This window comes from Octodon degus, unplaced genomic scaffold, assembly GCF_000260255.1.
Source record: "Octodon degus isolate 3935 unplaced genomic scaffold, OctDeg1.0 scaffold00268, whole genome shotgun sequence".
NCBI lineage: Eukaryota > Metazoa > Chordata > Mammalia > Rodentia > Octodontidae > Octodon > Octodon degus.
The window spans coordinates 1357270-1380211 of record NW_004524844.1 but is presented as its reverse complement, the minus strand read 5'-3'; the positions used below and the strand labels follow the sequence as shown (position 1 = coordinate 1380211).

Sequence of the window (22942 nt, the reverse complement as noted above, 5' to 3'; positions counted from 1 at the left end):
TGACAGACCAGAGAGACAGGAGAGCTGGGGAGAAAGAAGAGGCCAGAGGCAGCAAAGAGCACTTGTGGCAGGCAGGGCTATTCGGACAGGTGACGTGAAGGGCAAACAGCCTAGGACAGGCCCGGAAGCAGGGACACAGACAAGACTCGAGTTCTAGGCAGGAACTGGGATATTGTGACGATAAAGCCCAATCTACATACTGACCCCTATGGTTTATTTTGTTTTGGGACAGGTTCTCACTATGTAGTACAAGCTGACCTTGAACTCATTATGCAGCCCATCTGGCCTTAAACTCTTGGTGATCTTCCTGCCTCAGCCTCTCAGTGCTGGGGATTACAGGCGTGGGCCACCACAGCTCACTATAAGACCATTCTACACCTAGATTGGGCAAAGGTCAAAGTCCTAAAAGGTAGGACCAGCTAGGCCATGGGAACCAAGACTTCTAATTCCCCAGAGAGGAGGGAGACAGAGTTTGGACAGGCCTTAGAGTAGATGAGACTTCCCAGGAAGGAGGGACTGGGGACCTGGATTCCTGTGTTTGGAGACAGGAGGAGCTGGGGTCCAGACTCCTGGGTCTGAGCAGAGAAAGAGGATTTGGGGCTGTGGCTCAGGGAAGCTAAAGTTGAAAGGAACCAGGGACCTCGACCCTTGGGTTTAGGAGGAGAGGACAGAGGACCCTTGGTTTCAAAGATGATCTGGTTGAATGACATCTCTCCCCACATCATCCAATTCTAAACTCACTTCTCCACCCCAGAGACAATGTTCTTCATCTTTGTTCCTTTAAGAGGCTCATTGGGTTGCTAGGCTCCCAGGATCCCAAGGGAGAGGGTCAGGTGCGTCACCTGTGCACCTATGGGACCCAATGCTGCCCCTCCCAGAGTCAGTCTGCAGCATTCACCTGTTTCTGCATCCAGCTCTGCTCACCTGCTGCTACCCGGACCCCACTGAGCAGGTAAGAGAGCCCAGGCCCCCAGCAAGCTGTCCCATACAGACACCTGCCTCCTCCCCCTCCCCTCCCCCCAGACTATGGGTGTGTTCAGAACAGCCCCCTGGGAGGCTGAGAGTCCGCTGCATCCTCAGTAAACAAGGATCCCAGAGTTCCCACACCAGGCTACGGAGCTGAGGCCCCCATTGCTGGAGGACTCGGAACTTTTCTTTTTTTTTTTATATATTTGAGAGAGAGAGCGAGAGCGAGAGCGAGAGAGAGCGAGAGTGTGTGTGGTGTGTGGCCAGCTCAGCCCACCAGGGGGGCGGGGCTGGCTGGCATGTGGTGCTGGGGGATTGAACCGCGGTCCCTGATGCTTTGCCAAGCTTGTTCTAAGTAGGTGCCTTAGACCACTGAGCCATCTCTCCAGCCCCGACTCGGAACTTTTCAACCCCTTGTAACTCAGGGCCCAGGACCAAGACCCAGGCCACCAACACTCCTCGGAAAGCGCAGACATCTGAACACTCAGGTTGCTACCCTCTCGAAAGCGCCAGGGACGTAGACCCCAGCCCCGCTCCCTAAGGGACCTAAGAGTCTGTACCCCCAGCAACCTTCCTACCCTGGGGCCAGAAGAGCTCCTCCCCCAGATGCCAGATGCCAGCCACAGTTGTTCCTTCAGAGCCTTCTCTGGTGTACAGAACCTTGAGTCTAGTGTCTGGGGGGCCCTGGGAGATGAGGGTGACCCCTGTCCCTAGAGAACTGACACCCTCCAAAACTGGACTCCAGTTGTTCTGTTCTCAGTTGTTCTGGGATTCCTCAAGGAAACAAGGAAAGTATCTGTTCCTCCCAAGCCGGTACCGCTGCCTCCCTTCGCTACTCCCTTAGCTCTGGCAGTTGCAGTGGGGCTCTGCGCCCTTCTCTGGCACCAAGCAGGGAGGGCCCGGATGGACCCGTTCACCTGGGAACCAGAGCGGCGGACTGGCCTCTGGGGTGTGGGCGGGGCCTCACGGAGTAGGCGGGACTCCGGGAGGATTTGCATTTAACCAGTCCTTTCCTGCTTTCCCCTCACAGCTAGTGGCATCTCCGAGCACTATGAAGTTCTTCAGTCGGATCCTCTTCCTCCTGGTCTTCCTTCTCACCCTCCTGGGCTCCCAGGCCGAACCTTCCGCCTCTCCGCCGCCGGCGGGCTCCGATTTCCAGGGGACTGGTCACTCCCAGGCGACCTCCCTTGGCGCTTCTGAAATCGCCACTGAAGACTGGGCTAACCCACAATTCCCTGGAACTGTCCGTCCTGAGCCCCCCAACATATCTCATGCAATTTCCCCTGAGGTTACCCCCCTTGAGATCACTGAGACCCCCAGGCCTGATCTAGAAACCCCACACCCACAGTCTGCTGAGACTCCCCAGCTTGACCCACTCACAACCTCAGTATCAGAATTCCTGGACAGCCGCCACACGAACCCCTCCAAAGGAACACACCCAGAGCCTTCTGAGACCCCCGACCCTGCTCTGACAGACACTCCACACCTTGGGTCTTCTGAGACCCCCAAACCTAGTCACTCAAAACCAACACCTGCAGAATATCCTGAGATGCTCAATACTAACCCTATGCAGACCGCACACCAAGAACCCCCAGAGGTCCCCACACTTAACATGACAGAAATCTCAGATGTTAAAAGCCCTGACCCCACCAAGCCTCTTGACATCAAATCTCTCACAACCCATGATCTTGGCACCAATGAGACCTCAAACTCTCAGTTCCCCCTGACCATCCATCCTGACCCCACTGTGACCCTCCACCCAGAGACCCATCAGACCTATCACCCCAGCCCCACCAAAACACCCCAGACAGAGCTTCCCACAGCCCACCATCAGAATGCGACCAGGATCCCCAAAACCTCAGCCCTTGAAGTCTCCACTAGTCTTCACCCTGAAACCCCTTTGCCCTTCAAGGATGAAGCCACTGTCCTCAGTGAGTTGCACCTAAGTCCCCATCCCACCCTCACGGCCACCCAGCCTGAGGCCTCTCAACTGCCCACCTCAGATTCTCCAGGGACTCCTGAGCCGAAGGTCGCCAGAAACTCTGAGCCCAAAGAGCCAAGCACCCCTCCGCCCTCAGCCCGGGTCGTTGGCCCCCGTGCCCCTCCAGAGTCCCCCAGTCAGCTGCTCCCTGTAACTCCTCGGGCTCCACAGCGGCGCAGCCGAGGTGAAAGAGTCAATACTATCATCGTGGTGGAGCACGTGAAAGAGACTGGTGAGGGGTGGGGTTGGAAGTGGGCCTGAGGGAGGAGGCTGGGCCCCGACCCCTAGGTCTGAGGGAAGAGTGGGCTGCGATCTCGAGTCACTGCGCTCCTTCCACAGGTGTGACTCTGGTGGGGCGCCCACGTGGCTCGACTGGAGGCGCCCTGTGCCTGTTCTTTGCTGGGACTGGACTTTTGATCCTCCTCATCCTGCTGATGTGGTGTCTCTACCGCCGGGCTGCCCGACACCGGCCCTTCGCACACCACCGGCTCCCAGACAGTGGAGACGACCCGGGTGAGTGATGCGTGTCCTTGATTACCCGCTTCTTTATCCTGCTCTATTTTTGTTGTTGGGTTTTTTTGTTTGTTGGTCTGTTTTTTGTTTATCCTGTTCTTGCTGGCCACTTTCTGGCTCCAGAAAACAAGTACAGGTCCACCATCCAATCCGTGAAAGGCTTGACCCCTCCGTGATCGCGTCTGTCCCTAAGGACCTAAGATGTCACACACATGCCCAGGTCGGTTCCAGCCCAGGTGAAAAATGCCTGGAACCCTGAGAGCCGGTCGCGGAGCCCCCGGGCCAATCCGGAGCCCGCTCCTCCGCCCGGAGACCCCACCCTCGCCTTAGGCCCCGCCCCTCCTGGGCTCACCACGCCTCCTCATTTATTCAAGGGGCTTCAAGCTTTTCTTTAAAAAACCAATTCAAGTGATAATCTGGATCCCCTATCCCGGCCTCCTCATTGGCCAGAGGCTCAGCAGTCGGGCAGGCCCGGTCAGGCTGGGGATGACCCCTTCCCTTTGCTCCCACAGTTATGCATCTGGACGCCCCGAAGGAGCCCTATGACCTCTACTTTTATGCGCCAGATGCCTGGGTCCCTTCGCACATTTCCACCAAGCAGCCGCCGCCCACACCCCCGCTGCCACCCAAGCTTCCCCCACCGCCCCGTGGGGGACGCCCCCAGCGCCTAGAGCCGCTGTCCCCGGAAACGCTCCCCAACAACTTTGTGTGAGCCCCTTTGGTCCCTCCAGGCCTGTACACTCATAAGAGAAAGGAGACGCCTGTGCCCTGTCCTGATGCTTTGCTACTTAGTGGGCCTCTTGGAGAAAGGGTCCAACAGATGCTTTCGTGGCAATTGCAGAACATGGCTGAATAAACCGGATGTTCTCATTGCGAGGCCTCCTCCAGTGGGGGGTGGGTCAGACCCTGGGCTCAGGGTCTGCTGGGATTGAGGCTCAGAGGTTTGATTTTCCCTTTGGAGGGAGAAAAGGGCTAGGAGCTGGGATGCCCGATCTGAGGAAAAAGGCTGGGCCTGGACCCCCGGGTCTGAGGGAGGAGGCTGGGCCTGGACCCCCGGGTCTGAGGGAGGAGGCTGGGCCTGGACCCCCGGGTCTGAGGGAGGAGGTTAGGGCCAGCACTCCTGTGACCCAGTCAGTGATCACTCAGTGTACACCAAAGTTTTTTATTGTGAGTGGGGCTGGGCAGGATTTACAGTCACAGAGACAGAGACACCAAGACACAGCCCTGCCCAAGGATAAACACCCCTCTCCCCATCCCCCTTCTCTTTCCTGGGATTCTGTGACTTCTACCTATGTTCCCAATTTCTAGGCTGAAGGGGGGTTGTGTGAGAGGGGAAGAACCCCAGACTTTTACATCATTTAGCCCCTTCGGGACACAACAAATGGCCACTGAGAAACTGAGGGTAGTCTGAAACTACCCGGGAGAATAAAGTGCAAGGAATTGGGCAGAAGAGGGGCATCTAGAAACCACCAGGGGGAAGTTCAAAGGTGGTGGTTTCAAACCACTGAATTAATAGACTTGAACAGCCACTATTTAGACCTGAAAACTGTGTCAGAGAAAGTGCATGGGGTGGAGAGAGGCATATTATTGAAATGACCATTTTGGTTGTTTTCCCTAGGCGTGGCACAAAGCTAGGGATAAGATGGGGAAACCTGGTGCTTCAGCAGAACCTGCTGGGGGGAGGGGGGCTTGAAACCGCCATTTTCCCTCAGAAACGCTGGTGAGAATCAATCCCTGGAATGGCGGGGATGGGTGATAGGTTAATCCAACCTGGAAGATGCAAGAGAGAGTCAGGAGAGATTTGGAACTTCTAGAGGAGGGCCTTAAATTTTTCTGAGAGGGGCACTGAGTAATCTCAGGGATCACCCTGAGAATCCCTGGGTGAGAGGAAAGAGGAAGTTGCCTCAAAACCACACAGTACAAGGTTGAACTGTCCATTCAAATAAAGCCCTGAAAGGAGAGATTTGAAACCACTGAGGCAGCACAAACTGAGAAGGGAAACTTTAGGGAATTCGGGTGTCCTTAAAACCATCAGACTGTGGCTTCACTACCCCTGAGAGGCAGTTGGGAAGGGAAGAGGTTTTGACAGCACTGGGAACAAGGAAGAGTACTTCTTAGGCCCGAAGCAGAACAGAGAGGACTGGGGGGTCCCTTGACACTGTCATTCAGGCCAGAGAGTTGTATGGAGGAGGTCCTGGAACTGCCATTTAGTGGGAGGCACACGGTCAGTAGTCCCGGACAGGGGGTGGGGGCCTTGGGGGCTGAACTGTGCTGTGTGTGGCCCCATAGGAAGGAGGTGGGGCAGGAGGAGCCCCGGGGGGCTCGGCCTCATCCTCCATTTCACTCTCGTCACTGCCAGCCAGCTGGTCGTGGCCAACAAAGCCACACTTCTCCTCGCTCATCTCCTCTGGCTCGGCCCATGGCTGCTTCTCTCCGGAAGCGAAGACCCCGTAGAAGATGACGCCCCCGTAGTGCACCAGGGAAGCAATGAGGAAGACATACTGCCACTCCTCCCGCGTCTGTGGGGAACCACAGGGATGGTGTCAAAGAAGGGACCAGAGAAGCAGGGTGCAGTGGGGGCCGGCGGGTGCCCACCTTGTGCTTGGTCATGGCACCCACGATGATGGGGCACACCATGCCCGACAGTGTGCCCACGCCGTTGGAGATGCCCATGAGTATGCTGGCGTAGCGCGGGGCGATGTCCAGGTGGTTCACGTTGAACCCTGGCAGGGGAAAGGCAGGAGGCATCACACTAGGACACTCCTGACACCCTCTGTGGGTGCACTTTAGCAAGGTAGGGAGCCCCATCCCGAGCTGAGCAGAGCCGCCAAGTATAGATCTGCGCTTCTCACCCGAGATGGCGAAGCCGCTGAAGCCCACGGCGAGAACCAGGAAGGAGATGGCGACTCCCTTGGAGTGAGAGTAGCCGACCACCAGCAGAAGTGTGGCTTCCATGCCAAAGCCTGCAGAGGGCCGGGTATGCTGAACGCCCCTAGGTCCGGGCATCGCCCTTCATTCCAGCAGCTCCGCCCACGATCCCGCCACCTGTACCCAAAGCGGGCCCTCTATGGGCCCAGCGCTGGAGATCCGGGATCCAAACCCGATCTGTGTACCTTTCACGGTTTCTCTCTGTTGCTACTCGATTGGCGGCTCGTCCTCTCTAGACCCCAACTCACAGTTCCTCTTTCTCCCTAGTCCATGGCCTGCTCCGCGCAGCCCCATGCAAGCCTCACTCTTACACCTTCAACTCGATCCGCGGACGGATCATCCCACACTTCGGCCTAAGCTCTGGTCGAGATCTGCGCTGCCCCGCCCTCACTCTGGCTCCGTCCAATCAACTTCATCCTTGACCATACCCCACGCCCCCTCGGCCCGACCATTGGTTCTGCTCTACCAAGCTCTGCTCCACCCAGGCCGCCCTGGCCACGCCCTGGCCACGCCCACTCACCGCCGCAGTTCATCAGTTTGCGCACATTGGTGGTGGACATGATGCGGCGGCTCCGCAGGAAGTCGGCGATCTGGCCGCCGATGGGCACGATGATGGTCATGACCAGGTGGGGCAGCGCCGAAACCAGGCCCACCTGCAGGAGCAGGGTACAGGGTTGCGGGATGGGCTTCAGCGGCTGCCACTCGGGTCTCTGCTCTCTGCGTCGCCGCGCGGGCCCCGTCCCGGTCTCTTCTCCTCTGCCTGCTGGGCCCTACCTTGCTGATCTCGAAGCCGAACACTTCTTCAAAATAGGCGGGCTGGGAGATGAGGAGCAGGTAGAATGTCCAGCTGCGGCAGAAGTTGGCCACGATGATGGCGTAGACTGGCATGGACGTGAAGAAGCGCCGCCAGGGGGTGTTAAACTTCTGGGGGTGGAAGGGGCCTCTGAGACGGAGTGGCGGAGGGAACTTCGCCAGGTCCTTTGGGAACCTCCCTGGACTCGCGCCAAGACCCAGGCCCCTGATCTCACTGAGACTCCAGGGACCCAAGGGCGTCAGGCACGTCAGGTGCCCGGCAGACCCACCGTGACATTTCAGGGCTGCAGCGCTGGAGCTGGGCTCACAGCGACCCTTCAGGTTTGAAGGTGTCTGGGCCTCATAGTGACCCTCAGCGACTCATACATGTGAACCCAGGAATCTCTCACGATTCAATCACGTTCCTTAAGTGCAGCCTCACTCACCCAGAGGAATGGTTGTTTTTTGAGAATGGGCCTCTGTACGTCTTCCAGGCTGACCTTGAATTCACTATGTACGCCTGGCTGCCCTGGAATCCCTAATCTTCCTGCCTCACCCTCCCGAGTGTGGGGATCACAGGTGTGTGCTACCATGTCCAGCCACATTCTAATTCTGTCTCCTCCACTTTTAACCACACCTCGTCCGTGCTTCCGGTTTCACCTCCCCTGCCAAGCTCTCCCCCAGGCCCTAGCAGGTTCTCAAGTTCTATCCCCCCACCCCTATCTTTCTTCGGTTCAATCCTGTTTCCTCTAAGAGTCTATAGGACCCGGCCAGGATCTACATGGGGTGCAAGCTCGAGCCCCGCTATGCCCCCCACCCCTCCTTGTAGACTTGGCTCGGACCGTGAGGGGGTTCATGAGCTTGGCGCTCTCCCCAATGGCATCCTCGATGTACTTGCGTTCCTCCTCTGAGATGCTGGGGTGCAGGGCAGGGGACTCGTAGGAGACAAGCAACCAAAACAAGTACCAGAAGATCCCGAAGCTGCCTGAAGGGGGGACATCAGGAGGGCGATGGGAGCACGGTGACAACAGGTCCCGCTCCGACCCAGAGCCACCCGTAACCAGGGGTCCTGGTCCCTCACCATAGACGTAGAAAACAGAGCTCCATCCTGAATACTGAACCAGGACCCCAGCGAGAGGCATGGCAACTACCGCCCCAGCATAGGAACCTAAGGGGGGCGGGAGTGAGCAGAGAACACCCATCTTCTCTGGATCCTTGAAGAACCCCACCCCCACCCCAGCCCTCACCTTTCTGGGACACAGAGGCACAGGCACAGGCCCTTTCCTCACTCACAGATGTGTCCCCTTCTCCCTCTTACCGCAAAAGGCTGTCGTGGCCAAGCGACTCCGTTCTAAGGGTGGGGCCCATTTGCTCCAGATCCCGTGGCACGCGGGGTATGTGACCCCCTGGGGAAGAGAAAACCCAGATCAACGAGAAGAGGCCGGGTCAAGGGGTGGGCCGGGTCGTGAGAGGCTGGGCTTTACCTCTACCAACCCCTGCAGGATCCTCACGAAGATGACACAGCCATAGTGGACACGAGCGGCCGACGGGATCAGCATGTTTAGCGTGGAAGTGGCCACAATAGCAAAGCCGAAAACCCTGATATGAAGGGGGAAGAAACGGGTCCAGCTACCCTTCTATTCGTAGGATTCTGCCCTTCCCAGGACACCACCTTCTGGGGACTCCCACCTGGCCCAGCCCCCAACCCAAGCCTCTCCTGTTTTCTCAAAATCAGGCCCCCCCCAACTTTAAATCACACTAACTCCACCACATAACTGTAGTTCCTGCCCATCTTGAGACCCACCAACGTACCTGTTGGCTGCGAATTTTTGGCATATAAATCCTCCAGGAATCTGAGTGACAATGTAGCCCCAGAAAAAGGAGCCATGTATGAGGCCAACAGTCTCTGGATCCCAGGAGAACTGGGCTTTCTGTGGACCAAAAGGCACATTAAACGAGCTGCCCTGACCAGGCATGGTGGTACATACTTGTAATCCCAGCACTCAGAGATGAGGCAGGAGGACAGTCACGAGTTTGAGACCAGACTGGGTTACAAAGTGAGCTGAAGACCAGCCTGAAAGGCATAGTGAGATACCCTGTCTCAAAAAGACCTTAGCAAAAAAGCCGCCCTGCCTCTGCCCTCCACCAATCAGGAACCCACAAATGTAGTACTCCAGCCAATCATCAACAAGGGCCCTCTCACGCCTCCAGAAAACTTGCCAATCAGTGCTTGCGCCAGCTCCAGTGGCCCACTCCGTTCCTCAGGATGCTAGGGCCAGTGCTACCACCTTAACAACGGGGCCTGTGCTGCCTAGATGCCTGGTGGGGCCTGCTTCCTTGCCTTAAAGCCCCTGATAAATTAGGGACCATCCTGACTGGAAGGAAGGATAGGCTTCAGATAGGCCAAGAGTGTGGTTTCTACAGTACTAAACTTAAGCATGGAAATTCTGCAATGCCCTAGGACTTTGAATAGCAAGTCTTCAGAAAAGCCAGAATCAGCTTAGCAGACACCTGTAATCCTCCTACTTGGGAGGCCGAGGTAGGAGGCCAACCTGGGCCATTTACAGAGCGGCTGTCTCAAACCAAAAAGGGCTGGGGGTGTAGCTCAGCGGCTGAGTGCTTACCTAGCATGCACAAAGCCCTGGCTTCCATCCTTAGTGCTTCCGAAAAGAAGCCAGGATCAAAATGCAGCAAGGAATTTAGGATTGGGATTAAGTGGATGTGAGCCAGGGACATGAGCATGGGTCACAAGCTTGAATGAAATTGCTGGTAGGTTCAAAATAGAGAGGAAATAAACATAGAGGACCTCATGGCCAGGCGGAGTCTACTTGTCTAAATCTAGGACCCGAAATAGGGGCGGAGCTTCATTTAGATCAGGGCAGAGCTTAACAGGAGCCCAGAGGTGAGGTCAGAGCTGAAGTGCAATACGGGTGGGCGGGGCCACGGGTGGGTATAAGTAAGGGGCGTGGCCTGGGCGGAGTGCGCGCGAGCGTGACGTCAGTAGGCGCGGCTCCGCCCACAGCTACCTGCACCACCACGTGGCCCCCGCGGTGGGTAGTGCTGTTGTTGACCATGGACACGATGGCCACGCCCAGGTTGCAGCGGATGCCAAAGCTGATGCAGAAGCCCAGGCCACTCATGATGGCGATAATGTATCGGCGAGGGAGGCCAAAGCAGGTGCAGTCCACCACCGGCGGGTCCCGGGTCTGCGTCGTCACCGGGCGTCCGTCAGCGCTCAGCTCCAGAGTCTCCGCACCTTCCTGCCGTTTTTCCAGGAGGCTGCGGCAAGAGTGAAGAACTCAGCAGGCCGAGCCCCCAGCCCGCTTCTTCTGCACCACAGCGCATCCCTGGCGCTCTCCAGGACCTAGAATCCTAAGCCCACAGCCTCGTCCTCCCCAGAAGCCCAGGTTCCAGGATGTCTTCTCCCAGACTCCACGAATCTCCACCCCAGGTCCAGCTCCCTCAAACCAGGAATTCAGGATCCCAGCCCTCTTTCTCCGATCCTGTCATCACCAGCGTTGGGATCCATAGCCTGTGCCCCCCACCCCCATCCCAGAGTTTCCCCAGCCCCCTCTCCCAGATCGAGTCTATTTGAGGAAGCGAAAGGTGCTAAGGAGAGGCCTCAGCAAAGGTGACAGAGGAACAGCTGCTTCCCAGCTAGGTCGGCTATATATATACCATATATACCGCCCTCTGCAGCCCCCAGGGCGCACCCTGCCTGCCGCGGACCCAGGTGTGAGGCTGCCAACAGCTGACGCCACTGAGGCCACCAGAAGCCCATTCCGGGGGATGCGGGGGTGGGGACAGGGCAGCGGGCCCTGGAATCCAGTAGCCCAGGCTGGGCATCCCTGGGGAGCCCGGAGTTCAGATTGTCCGCCTAGGGGGCAGGGACGGAGAGTGGTGGGTGGTGTCCTGGCAGGGGACAGATGGCCCTGGTAGGGAGATTGGCTCATTCCCCAGCGTGGCTCTCGCCCCCGCCCGTGCTTCGTGCAGGATGGAGTCTGAGATGATGGATGGGCCACTTGGAGGCCACCTCAGACCCAGGGAGAGGCTGCAGGGAGAGAGGTGCCATAGGGAAAGGAGGGTGACAGAGATGAGGCTTCCACAGAGACTCACAGAGACAGAGGGGTAGAGATACAAAAGGAGGGAAAAATGGCAGGATCCAGAGAGAAGGGGGCACTGAACCCCAAAAAGAGTGAGACAGGGACCCAGAGAGAGTGAGAGAGACCCAGAGGGAGGCAGAGATGCAAAGTGAGGTAGGGACAGAAACCCCGTAAACAGGACACAGCTGCAGAGGGAGGGGAAGAGCCCCAAAGGGCTGAAAGATGGAGAGATGAGACAGGAGGCAGAGGCTGGGGATGGGAGGTGGTGTGAGGTGTGGCCTGCTCGCTCCGAGGCGGGTAGGCAGCCCGGGTATCGGGCTGGAGCCCAGGAAGGGGCTGGAACAGATGGAGGCGAGGGAGACTGGGGCGGGGGAGGAAAGAACAGCCAGACGGTCTGGGGGGAGGGAGGTGGGAGAGATTGGAGAACACAGCCACCCCTCCCTGCCCGAGAACCTAGGGCGGTGGAGGGGCAGTTAAGGAAGGAGTGGGAAGACAGGGAAGTGTGGACAGCACCAGGTGGAAGAGGAATGAGACCCTGAGAAGGGAGCAGAGGCAACAGGAGAACAGACACCACCCGAATGAGTCCTACGGGGCAGCGGGGAGGACAGGGATGCCCCTCAAGCCCCTATCAGAATAGGCCAGCCAGTGAGGCAGCCCACAGTGCTGCTGGTAACATTCCACCCTGAAAATCAAGAAGTGATGGCAGCTCCTGGAGTTTGGTGCTTATGGGGTCTCGGTGTTCCACATCCATAGAATGGGGGCAAGGGAAAACACGCAACTTCCTGAAGGGAGAAGGCCAAGGTGAAGGGTGAGATAACAGCACAGAGAGTCTCCTCACCCTCCCTGCCCTGGATACCCAAACTTAGGCCTGGAAATTTGGAGATGAAAAAATATACAACATTAACAGGAGTCTCCTTTGCCCTGCCTCAGAATCTCTGTCCAATCTCCAAGTCTCTGTCCCCTTATCTCTTTTTGTTTGTTAACACAAGTTCTCACGCTGGGGAAATAGCTCAGTGGTCCAGCACCTGCCTGGCAAGCATAAGGTCCTGAGTTTGGTTCCCAGTACTCCCCCAAAGGAAAGGTCTCATTCTGTAGCCCAGGCTGGCCTCATGGAGATCCTCCTGCCTCAGCCTCTCAAGTGCTGGGATCACAGTCATGCACCACACCATACGTGGTACCCATATGTCCTCTTGGTTCCCTCTTATCTTCCCAGTGTTCAGCTGAGGAAACAGGCTCAGCAAGCACAAGTGTATTGGCCAAGGTCATGCCCAAGAATGCAGCGGGGCCTGAACCCTTCCTGGTGCTCAGGAGGACCTGAGTCCTGCACACCCTCCTCTATGGCCTTGTCCTGTGTCGCCCTGGGTTCCCATTTGTTTCCTGGTCCAAGAGAGTATGAGGCCTACACCAGCATCACGCATCTTCAGGAAGATCTGCAACAGCTGCCCCAGGCTTGGGGAGAACTGATCTGGGTTGAAATGATGGGCCTTGTATTCAGTCACTGATCCTCTCACCCCCACGCTGGGTCTCAGTCTCCCAGTTTGGTCTGGAGAGTTATATGGGGCTTCCCTCCTCCCCAGCTACCCAAGGGAACCCTATCCCATGGCTTTGGCTGACTTTCCTGGCTGAGGCTCTGAGCTTTGGGGTCCCTGGGCTCCAGGGGGCCCCTCAGAGAGGTAAGGGTGAGGCTTCAATAGCCAGAGAAGCCCAGCCCCAGACAAGCAGCTGGGAAGCAGAGGCTCAGGGAGGGGCCGAGGCGCACACCCTTCCACTGCTGCCCCCAGCCCCCGCTGTCTGCGCATCTCTCCCGCTCTCCTGACTTCGCACTGATGTATTTTGAGAAACTCGTGAAAGGAGGCGAGAAAAAGGGTGGGGAGGGGCTAGGAAATTGGAAAAAGAAGGGGTGAAGTTATCTCAGCTCTCCCTCCACCGCCCCCCACACACTGCGCCATCCTCAGGCCTGGTCTCCTCCCTCAGGCCATCTTCTTCCCAGCCTGACTCCTGTCTCTCCTGTTACTACAGGGTGGGGTAACTTTGGAAACAGCAGGTGAACTGCAGCAAGCAGGACTCGCGTTAGACTTAGGAAAGGACTCGGATGGCCTAGTGAGATGGACTGAGGGTCACCAAAGGTGAGATCAGGGCGGTAGGCCTACAGGACAGGGTCTGAGGGCAGGCAGCAGGGGCAGGGCGCTGACGAGGCGTCTCCTCCCCGTTCTGTGGCCAGATATTTTTAGGTTTTTCCGCAGCTGAGTAATTTTTCTGACTTGGAGCCAGAACTGGGGTTGGGGGTGAGAGATGGGGTGATGTCCAGAGTACCTGGGAGGGACACCCAGGTTGCTGAGGTCACTGCCACGGCTGGAGGGAAGTCCTGTGCAGCTCCAGCCTGCATCCTCTGAGAAGTCTTTTCTTAATTTTTCAGCCTGCAACTCCCTTCCCCCAGCCAGGGACCCGGGACACCCTGGCTTCTTCCTCCCAGCTTAACCCCCCTCAAGGACAAGGGCCAATGGGCCCCAATCCGCTTTAGCTGCAGATTAAACGCCCTGACAGACAGAAACGTAGAAAGACCCGGAGAAAGGAAAGAGATGGAGACAGAGCTACCCAGAGAAAACCACAGAAATCCAAAGACAGAGGGGGACAGAGACCCCCAAGAAATGGGACTCAAAGAAAAGAAGGTGGAAAGAGGCTCCGAGTCAGCAGCTGGTGGAGATTTAGTGAGAGTGATGACCAGAAACCCGGAGGCAGGTGACAGATCCCAGGCAGGAGACAGAGACCCAGAAGAGAGGGCAGAGACCCAGAGATAAATGGAAGAGACATCCAGACACAGGGGTGCAAGGGTAGGGGGAACAAGAAGACCTAGGCAGGTGGGCAAAGACGGAGCGGGTGTCCAGTCCCAGAGGAAGAGCGGAGCCCGAGTGGGGTGAGCTGCAGAAAAATGAGCGGTTCTGGACATGAGTGGACGGCAGGACTGCACCGTCGGACCCGAGCGAGAGACCGGGTAGATGGGGGGGATCCGGCACGCACGCGCCTGCCGGGACCGCCTGTCCCCAGTGGGGGTCAGTGCCCTCCTCCGACCCGCACGCTTCCCCTCCCACGATCCCCCCCAGGCTCACCGGTGCAACCTCCCGAGGGCGCGACCCGCCAGCTTCCGAAACTCCTCCTGGCGGAACTCCATGGTGGCCGCCCCTGCCGCGCCGATCCCCCCGCGCGCGGGCCCGGGCGGCCGCGTCCGGGTCCCCGGGGTCCGCCCCGGCCCGGCCGGCCCCGCAGCTCCGCTCGGGGGGAAGGAGGCTGCAAGTGGCGCTGCCCGGGAGCTGGCTTGCTAGGCAGCGCCGGGGGCGGGGCCGGGAGCGGCGAGGCACCGCCCCTTGCGACCCCACCCCTCATGCGCTAGGCCCGCCCCCTTTGCAGCCTGCCGGGCCTCGCTCAGCTTGCACGGTCCATCCCCAGTCCACACCTCGGATTTTCTCGGAGTCACAGCGCCCATGACTTGAGTGTCTTCCCAAAGTTAGTCCCGCGTGCTATCCTTCTTAGGTCCTTTCTTGCACCCAGATTTTCTCTTCCGACCTGAGTTCTTTTCTCCATGGTTTGAGGACCCCACTTCAAGCCCTGCTAATCTCCCACGTTTCCATCTCCTCTGGGTCCATCTTCCTCGGCGCGTCCTTCTGTGTTGTGTCCGCCCGGCCTCAGCGCCCCCACCCTTGCCCCCCAGTTCGGTGCCCATCTCGTGTCGTCTGCAGTCCCACGTTCTCATGCAGACATCTTCCTCTTCAAGAAATTCTTTCCCTCTCAATTCTAGCTCCTACGTCTACGCATCCATTGTTCTCTTCTTTTCCCTCCCCTTACCCACTTTCTCCACCTTTGTGCTCCATCGCTTCTGTCTTTCCCATCCTTGGCCCGTGCCTGCTCTCCCTGAGTTTCATTCCACCCCCATTTCTTTCCCTCTGAACCTCATTCCCTAAAGCTATATCCACCCCCACTGTCCGCTGCGACCCTGCCGTTTGCTCCCGACTCGGGGTTCTGGCCCCCTCCAAGGGCTCTGTCCATGCGGAGTTCTGAGCCGGCTGGGAGCTGCTCAGCCCTTAGAGTCTGTTCCCACCCTCCTGAGCTGGGGCTCCGCCTCTGCATTCTGTCCCCGCCCCCAGCCCCTTGTTTGCCCTCTGGCCTCCGGGATGTGTTCCCTATCCCTTGAGTAAGTCCCTCTCCCTAGTTCTCCGGGACCCGGGGATGTGTTCCCGCCCTCTGAGCGCTGACTCCACCCCTTTCACTCCAGCTCCGCCCTTGGGTGTGCCCGCTGTGGCCTGCACTTCAGCCCTTGTCCTGGTTCAGTTTGGCTCCAGGTCCCAGCCCCAGAAGTATGCTTCTTCCCCACCGGCTCCCAGCGCCGGGTGGCAAATGCATTTGGGATTAAATTTTTATGAAGCGGCCCGCAAGGGGGAAAAAGAAGCAGACTGCGCGGCGGGCAGGAGCCGGAAAGCCGAGAAGCCTCTGAGCCCCGTGGCCTGTCTCCTCCAGCCTGACCTAGCTGGGACCCTGGGTTGCCTCAGCGTTGTCTATGGTTGCGAAAACGCCGGATACCCTGGAGGAGGTGGCTGGAGGTGGCCGCAGGAGGAGGTGGTGGGGCCCGGGACGCCCGGGGCTGAGGAGCAGTCGAGGAACCGCTCGAGCGCGCCACCCCGTGGCGAGAAAGTCCCACGCTCAGCGCGGAGGCGGCGGCCCCGGCTCCGGGCCAGGTGTGCTGGAGGAGCAGATGGTGAAGAGGAGGGAGTGGGAAGGGGGCCCCGCCAATGCCAAATCCTGGTCCTCGCTGGAACCATCACCATGGAGACAGAAGAAGGAAGAAAAGACCCAGCCTCAAGCTTTTTCCGGTCTTGGGATTGAATTCGACTGCCGAGTCTCCATCGCAACTACAAGTCCCAGAGGCAGTTGGGACACACAATTAGGGTACCATTCGTATGTTAAGGCTGAGGAAGGGCTGCTGGGAGATGTAGTTCTCGGAGCGGATGAACCCGGGTCGTGTTGCGCCCTCTGGTGGACATTCCGCTCATTCTCTCCTCACTCGGCCGACTGGTCTTAGCTTCTTGGCCCCTGTTCACTACGCTCCAGCTACACTGGCCTCCTCCCTGAAGTTCATCCGCTCCCTTATCCCTTGGACTCACCGCGGACGGAGACCTTTGGTCATTCATAAACCCAGCCTACTATGTGCCAGGCGCTGTTCCATTACAGGGAGATTCTTACTCAGCCAGAGACCAAAATATGAAATTGGAGCCAGGTTTCATGGCACAGACTTTACGTCCCCCACTCTGGGAGTGCGGGGTGACTGAAGCAGGAGAATTAGAAAGTTCGAACCCAGCCTGTACAACTTAATGAGATCACTTCTCAAAATTTAAAAGGGCAGGGGATTTGTAGCTCAACAGGGCTGGGAAGAGCAAGCTGTTTAGTTCAGTGAACTAAACCAGGCCCTAGTTACCATCCCAGCAGCAACAAGGGGGGATAGACCTAAGGATAGGTAGGGACTTGTACCCCAAGTAAAGCCAGGAGGTAGCCCAGAGCTGGTGGCAGAGGCCTAGAGGCTGGTATGACTGATGCAGCCAGTTTCCAGGAACTGGGACTGAAGCTCGGACTGGGCAGCTGCTGTAGCTGACGATGGACCAGAAATGCCTGTTGGGAAGGCAAGACCTGCACGGGCAGACGACAGCTTCCTGGCTGAGTGCGACCCCGGTGTATAGGCCAGCTCATTTGCAGGCAGGAAGGAGTCCAAACTCCAAGGAGCCTTGAGTGCTCAACTGAGGGGCCACACCTTCTGCAAGGGGTGAGAGGGAGCCCAGGGGGCTGCGCAGAGGAAGGGCAAGCGCATCCCGGCACCTCAGGCAAGCTGGCAAGGAGGCCAGAAAGTGGGCACAGGCACACGGGTACAGGGTGAGGCCTGGGCTGGGCTGGGGACTTTTAGGGGACTCGAGGCCCTGTGTCTTCTTGCTGCCAATTTCCCAACTGTCCCCCATCCCTAGCCAGAGTCAGAAGCAAGGCAAAACTCTTTTATTTCTATTTTGGGATTCACCCGTCTCTTCTCCATTTGCGAAGACAGGGAGACACTCTGGTTAAGAAGGCACCGATAGAAGGGGCATGGCCACCATCAGTTGCTGAGGGAAAAAGACAATGAGGATTCAGGACCAAGTCCAGCCCCACCCCCCACCTCCAGACAGGGTGTGTGTGTGTGTGTGTGTGTGTGTGTGTGTGTGTGTGTCTGGCCCAGCCTCCTCCCTCAGATCCAGGTCCCTAGACCCCTCCAGGGACCTGACCTTTCGCTTCCAGTGGAAGGCTGCCTTGCTCGCCTCAGAGTTGATCCTCAGGGGGATGTAGGCATCCAGGTGATACAGCTGCTGGGAGCCCCCCATCACCAGGCGGTTCTCCCCAATCTCCAGCGACAGCCCCAGGGCTCCATCCTGGAAAGGTGGCAGACTCAGCCCACGCACGTGAGCCACGTGTGTTGAATGAGGCCTGAGCGGGTGCAGCTCACAGGAGCCCCGGGTCCCAGCCCCTAAGCCCACCCCTCCTGGCCTGCTCACCAGTTTGGGGAGGTCAATTTCAGCCAAGAGGAGGTCGGGGGCCTCCAGCCAAAGACTTAAGTGCGGCTTCTCGGGGCTGAGGACGGAGGAGGACAGGACTGAGGGAACAAGGGAGGGCGCAGGCAGCAGTGTCCCCTCTGCTCCCCACAGTGCAGGCCACAGGAGGCTCCCAAGGCAGGCGTTCCGCCATCTTTCCTGGCTCCCAGGGCCCGCTGTGGGCTGGCAGGATCAAAGGGGTTCAGAAGAGTGCTGGGAGTCATTAAGGATCCCTGAAGGCTCACCCTCCCTCAGGTGCCTTGGAGCCCGGGCTGTGCAGGTTCCCCAACTCCTGGATCCGAGGACGCTGCTTGGAGCGGATGTTCTGCTGCGATATGGAGCCCAGAAAAGTCCGGTTCTTCAGCATGCGCCATTCTAAGGGGAAAGAGGCAAAGAGCACTAGCTTCGTCCACTTGAAGCTCTCAGGAGGTCCTGAACAGAAGGCGTTTGAGAGGCTCCGCCTCCTCTCAGAAAGCTTGGGCTCGACCCCGCCCCAAGGTGTGGCTTGAGGAAGCCACGCCCATATCACCTCCGCCCTCTCTCCCCGGTTCCGCAAAAAAAAAAAAAAATCTCTATTCATAGCAACCTTGTCTTCCAATGAAGACCCATAAGCCGTACCTGGCTTCAGTCTGCCTGAAGCTCAGGCCTGAATTCTCACCTGGATTTAGCTGCAAGCTGTATTTATCCTCAAGGCCCTCCCTGGCGATGGTGACCACTAGTTCCCGCAAGAAGTCACTGTTCTGCAAGAAGAGATAGGTGGGTCAGCAGGCTGGGAGGCCTGGAGGGAGACCCCGCCCAGGTCTCACCCTAAGCCCGGCTCCCACCTGCATCCTCCGGTAGAAGTCGCTGTTGACAGCTACGTCGTAGGCCGTACAGCCCTGGCCTTCTGTGGGGAGAAACAGCCTGTGAGAAACCCCTGCGCTCCGCAGGAAGCCACCACCACAGCCTGGCCCCTGGCCCCAGGAACCGGAGAGCCCAGGAAGTGACAGAACTCAACACAGCACTTTCCAGTCGACTCTGAGACCGGTGTGCTCTCAAGCTGCAGCTTCTCCCTCAACTCCTGGATGGCCAGGTCCTCAGGGATGCCTCTACCCTGCTCAGGAATCCTCTGGCCTGGCTTTGGAGGCCCAGAATGGTGTCTGCTTCACACGAGTGACAGAGAAACTTCCCTCTCCTCTATCACTGTCATCCCTCTAAATTTCTTCCAATCCCAACCATCACTGGCTGATCATCCTGTCATTCTACCTCCACATCTGGCTCCTCTGTCCTCTGCCTAGAACGCTCTTCTCTGTCTGCCTGACAAACTCCCATCCCTTCAAGTCTTACATCTGATATTTCCTCCAAGAAGCCTTGGGTGTCAATGAAGACCCTCCCAGAGCCACCTCCTCTCCTGTGCAGCATAAATGACACCACACTGAAGTTGCATGGGTGCCTTTGCCCCAACCCATGACTGGAAGTGAGCGTCTCAAGGGTAGGACCTGGGTTTGGTAAATCTCAGTCCCCTGGACACAGCCCAAAGCTTGGAGCCCCTGAAGCCTCCCAGAGGTATGTGTGAATTGCAGAAAAGATCTAGAAGTAGAAACGGGACACAAAGATGGACCCAAAGAGGACAGAGGAGAAACAGGATGAAAGCCTGAGAGCAGACCAGAAACTAAAGCCAGATCAGTTAATGACCAAAGAACCCTCCGCCCAGGCCTCCTCTTCCCTCCCCTCCCCAGGAGGACAGGAAATAGCAGCTGTCTGGGTGCTGGATGCCCAGGAGGCCAGGGCCATGCCAGGGAGCAGTGGATCAACTGGAGGTGGATTTCCAGGACTCGAGGAAACAGGTCCTGGACTGCGGGCCTTGGAGAAAAATGAACTAGGGGCCTAGACTCCTGGGTCCTCTGAGGACACTGACTTGCATCCAGTTCGGCATGAGGCTCTCCCAGACTCATAGGGATTCTGAAGCCAGCTTGGTCCTCCTCCAGCATTTGAAGCAGCTCATCTTCGGTCAAGTCAGCCGGAGGAGGGATGGAGGGAGAGTGACAGATGTTGATGAAAACCTTCCCTTCCGATGAGTTGGTCTTTATGCAGAAACCTGTGGGAGTGGATTTGTCCTGCCCATCTGTCTCTGCTCGGTCTCAGTCGCCATCCACCCTCCCGCCACCCTTTCCCTCTTTTGCACTGTCCTCCTGCTGGGGCTCTGTCTCCCCTCCCACTGCATCTCTCTGTCCCCATTTTACAGATCTGTCACGTCCTCCCTCTCAGAGGCTCTGACCCTCTTCTTGTCTTCTGAGTGTCTGTCCTGCTACCTGTTCTGCTCTCTTCTAGTTACTATCCCTAGGTGATCTCCCTGGTGTCAGTCGCACATCACCTCTAGGTTTATACCCCAGTATCATGTCTCTTTCCACCTGACCCCCCTTCTCTGTGTCTCCTGCCCTCACACACTTCCCCCACCCCCACCCGTGCCTGGGTTTCTGTTCTCTCTGTGGAATGATTCTCTCCCTCTCTGGGTTTCTGTTCTTCTCACCAGGCTGAGGCTGGATCTGTGTAGATTCTGGTGTGGTTGCCTGAGCTTGCTGGAGCTCCCTAGACGCCTGTGAAGGAAAACAGCCTTAGATTTGGAGTCAGTGCAGTCAGATCCTTCATTTGTTCCTCAAATGTTTTTTTTTTTTTTTAATTTATTTATTTATTTATTTTTTATTTGTGTGTGTGTGTGTGTGTGTGGCCAGCTCAGCCCACCAGGGGGCGGTGCAGGCTGGCATGTGGTGCTGGGGGATTGAACCGTGGTCCCTGTACTTTGCTAAACTTGTTCTAAGTAGTTGCTTTAGACCACTGAGCCATCTCACCAGCCCCTCAAATGTTTATAGAGTAACTCATACATGAAAACTGTTGGTAACAGGAAAAATGTGACATTCAAGTTCCCTTCCTCCTTCAAAGGCATGAAGAATCCTAAACCCACTCCCATTTCTTTCACAGCCTAGTAAACTAAGCCAAGCAACTACAACTCCCATAGGCCTTGCTGTCACCCTAGTGCATCCTGGGAGCTGTAGTTCCATCATTTGCACTTAAGACCCGATCATCCAGTGACCCAGGGATCTGGGCAATCCCTACCTGCAACAGCAGCTCCTCGAACCGCGTCGTCTCATCACCCATCATCTCCGCCTCTCTCAGTTCTGGTTCTAGCAGAGTCGACCTTGACATGGCCCTGGGAAACAGACCTAGGTGTCCTCAGCACCCTCGACGTGGGCCCTTTCCAGAGTTCGTATCCAAACTCTGGAGCACGGCCTCAGGCTTTCTAATCGATTCCCGACATACACCATTCCATTTGGAAACCTAAATGTGGGCTGAGTCTACAATTTCACCCTAGACCAGATACAGTCCTCAAGTCTATGGTCAGCAATCACCTCTAGACATAAAGTAACACGCCAAATGTTTAGATGAAAACCACACTTGCAGCCTCTGCGTGCCCACCTACACTAGAGCAGCCGCACTTCCGACTCACCGCTCTTTCGAGCCCACAACGATCACAAGACCAACCAATCACATTCGAAACCGGTAGCCACGCCCCGCACTTCGTCCACTCAAAAACCCCGAGGCTACTCACCAAACGCCACACTTCCTGTATCGTTTAAAGCCACGCTTCCGCTTGCCCCTAACAACCGCTGTTTAGTCAGGTTACAGTGCAGTCAAGGCTGCCATACCGTAAAACCAATGCCTATCCTAAGAGACTGTCTTCTGATCTTTAAAATATGATTTCAGGGGCTGGAGAGATGGCTCAGTGGTCTAAAGCACCTACTTGGAACAAGCTTGGCAAAGCACAGGGACCGCGGTTCGATCCCCCAACACCGCCAGCCAGCCGCGCCCCCTGGTGGGCTGAGCTGGCCACACACACACACACACTAAATAAATGTTTAAATAAATAATTTTTAAAAAATATGATTTCAGGGAATTCCTCGCCAGCAGCCTCATTTCCAGCTCCCCCCTCACCCCGCGGAGCAATTCGCACGTTCCAGACTACATTTCCCAGGGTCAGCCTCTAGGCCTGCTCCCCCCAGCCGTGGGCGGGAGGCAGTGGGCGGGGATACACGGTCCGTCCACTCTCCCGTCCGCTTCTCGTTGGTTCCGCCCCTTGGAGCTTGGAAGGGGCGGCACCACCCTTCGGACCTCAAGGTTCCCCTTTGGTCAGAGCCGCCGCAGTGTTTTGCGGAAGACCGTCCAGGCGAGCGATGGCTGCGAATCCTGCAGGGCCGAGCGCCCGCGAGATCTTCTCCACTCTGGAGTACGGGCCGGCGCCAGAGAGCCACGCATGCGCACTGGTGAGAGCCTGCGGGACTGGGGCTCCCCTCCTTTCTTTCCTGGGCCTCGCGGCCGTAGTTTAAGCGCTGGCTCCCGTGATCCACCGCGGCAGTTGGGCGACTCCGCCCCTCTCCTCGCGACTCTTTAGGACCCAGTGTGGGAGGACTTCCTGCGCGCCTCAGATGTGGCCGCTTCACTGCTGCAGGCTGTTCTTGTGATCCTTAATGGAGTTTCTCTGCCCTACTTCCAACTTGATTCCTTAGAACCCCTGGAGGGACTCATCATTCCTAGGGAACCCCACCAGCCTCCCAGGATCCCCCGGGGTCGTCCGGATTCCTTCCGGGCTCTGGCGGACCTCAGATTTTCCATAGACTTCCCAAATGCCTCAAAACTCCTGTGGCCCCCATGATCATCGGGGACCCCTAAAACACACAGTGCTTCCTCGCGTTGCACCCCCTTCCCAACACTGGGGATTAAACCCAGGGCCTTCATACATCCCCAGCGAGTTTTAAAAATCAGTCTCGTGGGGCTGGGGAGATGGCTCAGTGGAATAAGCGCTTCCCTGGCAAGCGCAAGGACCTGAGTTCAATCCCTGGTTCCGCAAAAAAAAAAAAAAAGTCTCGAAAAATCGCAATAAACAGCCCAGGCTGGCTTCGATTTGAGCTCCCCAGCCTCAGCCTCCCAGAGTACTAGGATTACAGGCATGCACCACCGTGCCCACCGCCTTAGGGTTTCTGTAATACTTGTGGGATTTAACGGGATCTCCGAACAGGGGGCCTGGGGCT

General features: G+C 57.4%; 4 protein-coding genes across 8 annotated transcripts in view; 2 read left to right on the top strand and 2 right to left on the bottom strand.

Annotated features, from left to right (window-relative positions):
• Positions 1–2017: 2017 nt before the first annotated feature.
• Gfy (golgi associated olfactory signaling regulator) lies at positions 2018–4172 on the top strand. The gene is made up of 3 exons (XM_004646456.1): positions 2018–3179; positions 3287–3460; positions 3973–4172. The coding sequence occupies exons 1-3, from the start codon at positions 2018–2020 to the stop codon at positions 4170–4172; spliced, it is 1536 nt and encodes a 511-aa protein (XP_004646513.1).
• Positions 4173–4608: 436 nt separating this feature from the next.
• Slc17a7 (solute carrier family 17 member 7) lies at positions 4609–10454 on the bottom strand. The gene is made up of 11 exons (XM_023706693.1): positions 10207–10454; positions 8993–9111; positions 8665–8779; positions 8499–8586; positions 8262–8348; positions 8023–8165; positions 7163–7312; positions 6909–7041; positions 6313–6423; positions 6056–6183; positions 4609–5979 (listed from the first exon to the last, which is right to left on the bottom strand). Exons 1-11 carry the CDS (start codon positions 10318–10320, stop codon positions 5686–5688), a joined length of 1482 nt encoding a protein of 493 aa, XP_023562461.1. The 5' UTR covers positions 10321–10454; the 3' UTR covers positions 4609–5685.
• A 6844-nt stretch (positions 10455–17298) lies between these two features.
• Pih1d1 (PIH1 domain containing 1) lies at positions 17299–21932 on the bottom strand. Of its 5 annotated transcripts, none has more exons than XM_023706707.1 (10): positions 21849–21932; positions 20973–21066; positions 20389–20455; positions 19777–19956; positions 18704–18765; positions 18538–18619; positions 18125–18254; positions 17844–17919; positions 17577–17720; positions 17299–17417 (listed from the first exon to the last, which is right to left on the bottom strand). In XM_023706707.1, the coding sequence occupies exons 2-10, from the start codon at positions 21060–21062 to the stop codon at positions 17376–17378; spliced, it is 873 nt and encodes a 290-aa protein (XP_023562475.1). In that variant the 5' UTR covers positions 21063–21066; positions 21849–21932; the 3' UTR covers positions 17299–17375. The 5 variants fall into 5 exon arrangements, with proteins under 5 accessions (XP_023562475.1, XP_004646511.1, XP_023562473.1 ...); XM_004646454.3 differs by lacking the exon at positions 21849–21932 and adding an exon at positions 21466–21615; XM_023706705.1 differs by lacking the exon at positions 21849–21932 and adding an exon at positions 21364–21377.
• Positions 21933–22073: 141 nt separating this feature from the next.
• Positions 22074–22942, top strand: part of Aldh16a1 (aldehyde dehydrogenase 16 family member A1) — an 18007-nt gene continuing 17138 nt past the window's right edge. The window contains exon 1 of the mRNA XM_004646452.2: positions 22074–22177. Coding sequence (XP_004646509.1) covers positions 22088–22177 — 90 coding nt within the window. The 5' untranslated portion in view covers positions 22074–22087. The remainder of the gene's footprint in view (positions 22178–22942) is intronic.

Bases quoted from the DNA above. Each gene is read 5' to 3' on its own strand.
- Gfy (XM_004646456.1), top strand. From the start codon at position 2,018: ATGAAGTTCTTCAGTCGGATCCTCTTCCTCCTGGTCTTCCTTCTCACC. The intron at 3,180-3,286 runs GTGAGGGGTGGG...CTCCTTCCACAG, and splicing joins GGAGCACGTGAAAGAGACTG to GTGTGACTCTGGTGGGGCGC. The intron at 3,461-3,972 runs GTGAGTGATGCG...TTGCTCCCACAG, and splicing joins AGACAGTGGAGACGACCCGG to TTATGCATCTGGACGCCCCG.
- Slc17a7 (XM_023706693.1), bottom strand. From the start codon at position 10,320: ATGAGTGGCCTGGGCTTCTGCATCAGCTTTGGCATCCGCTGCAACCTG. The intron at 8,587-8,664 runs GTAAAGCCCAGC...TCTCTTCCCCAG, and splicing joins TCCTGCAGGGGTTGGTAGAG to GGGGTCACATACCCCGCGTG. The intron at 6,184-6,312 runs GTGAGAAGCGCA...TTCCCCTGCCAG, and splicing joins CAGCGGCTTCGCCATCTCGG to GGTTCAACGTGAACCACCTG.
- Pih1d1 (XM_023706707.1), bottom strand. From the start codon at position 21,062: ATGTCAAGGTCGACTCTGCTAGAACCAGAACTGAGAGAGGCGGAGATG. The intron at 20,456-20,972 runs GTAGGGATTGCC...TTTCCTTCACAG, and splicing joins TCGAGGAGCTGCTGTTGCAG to GCGTCTAGGGAGCTCCAGCA. The intron at 19,957-20,388 runs GTGAGAAGAACA...CCACTCCCACAG, and splicing joins ACAGATCCAGCCTCAGCCTG to GTTTCTGCATAAAGACCAAC.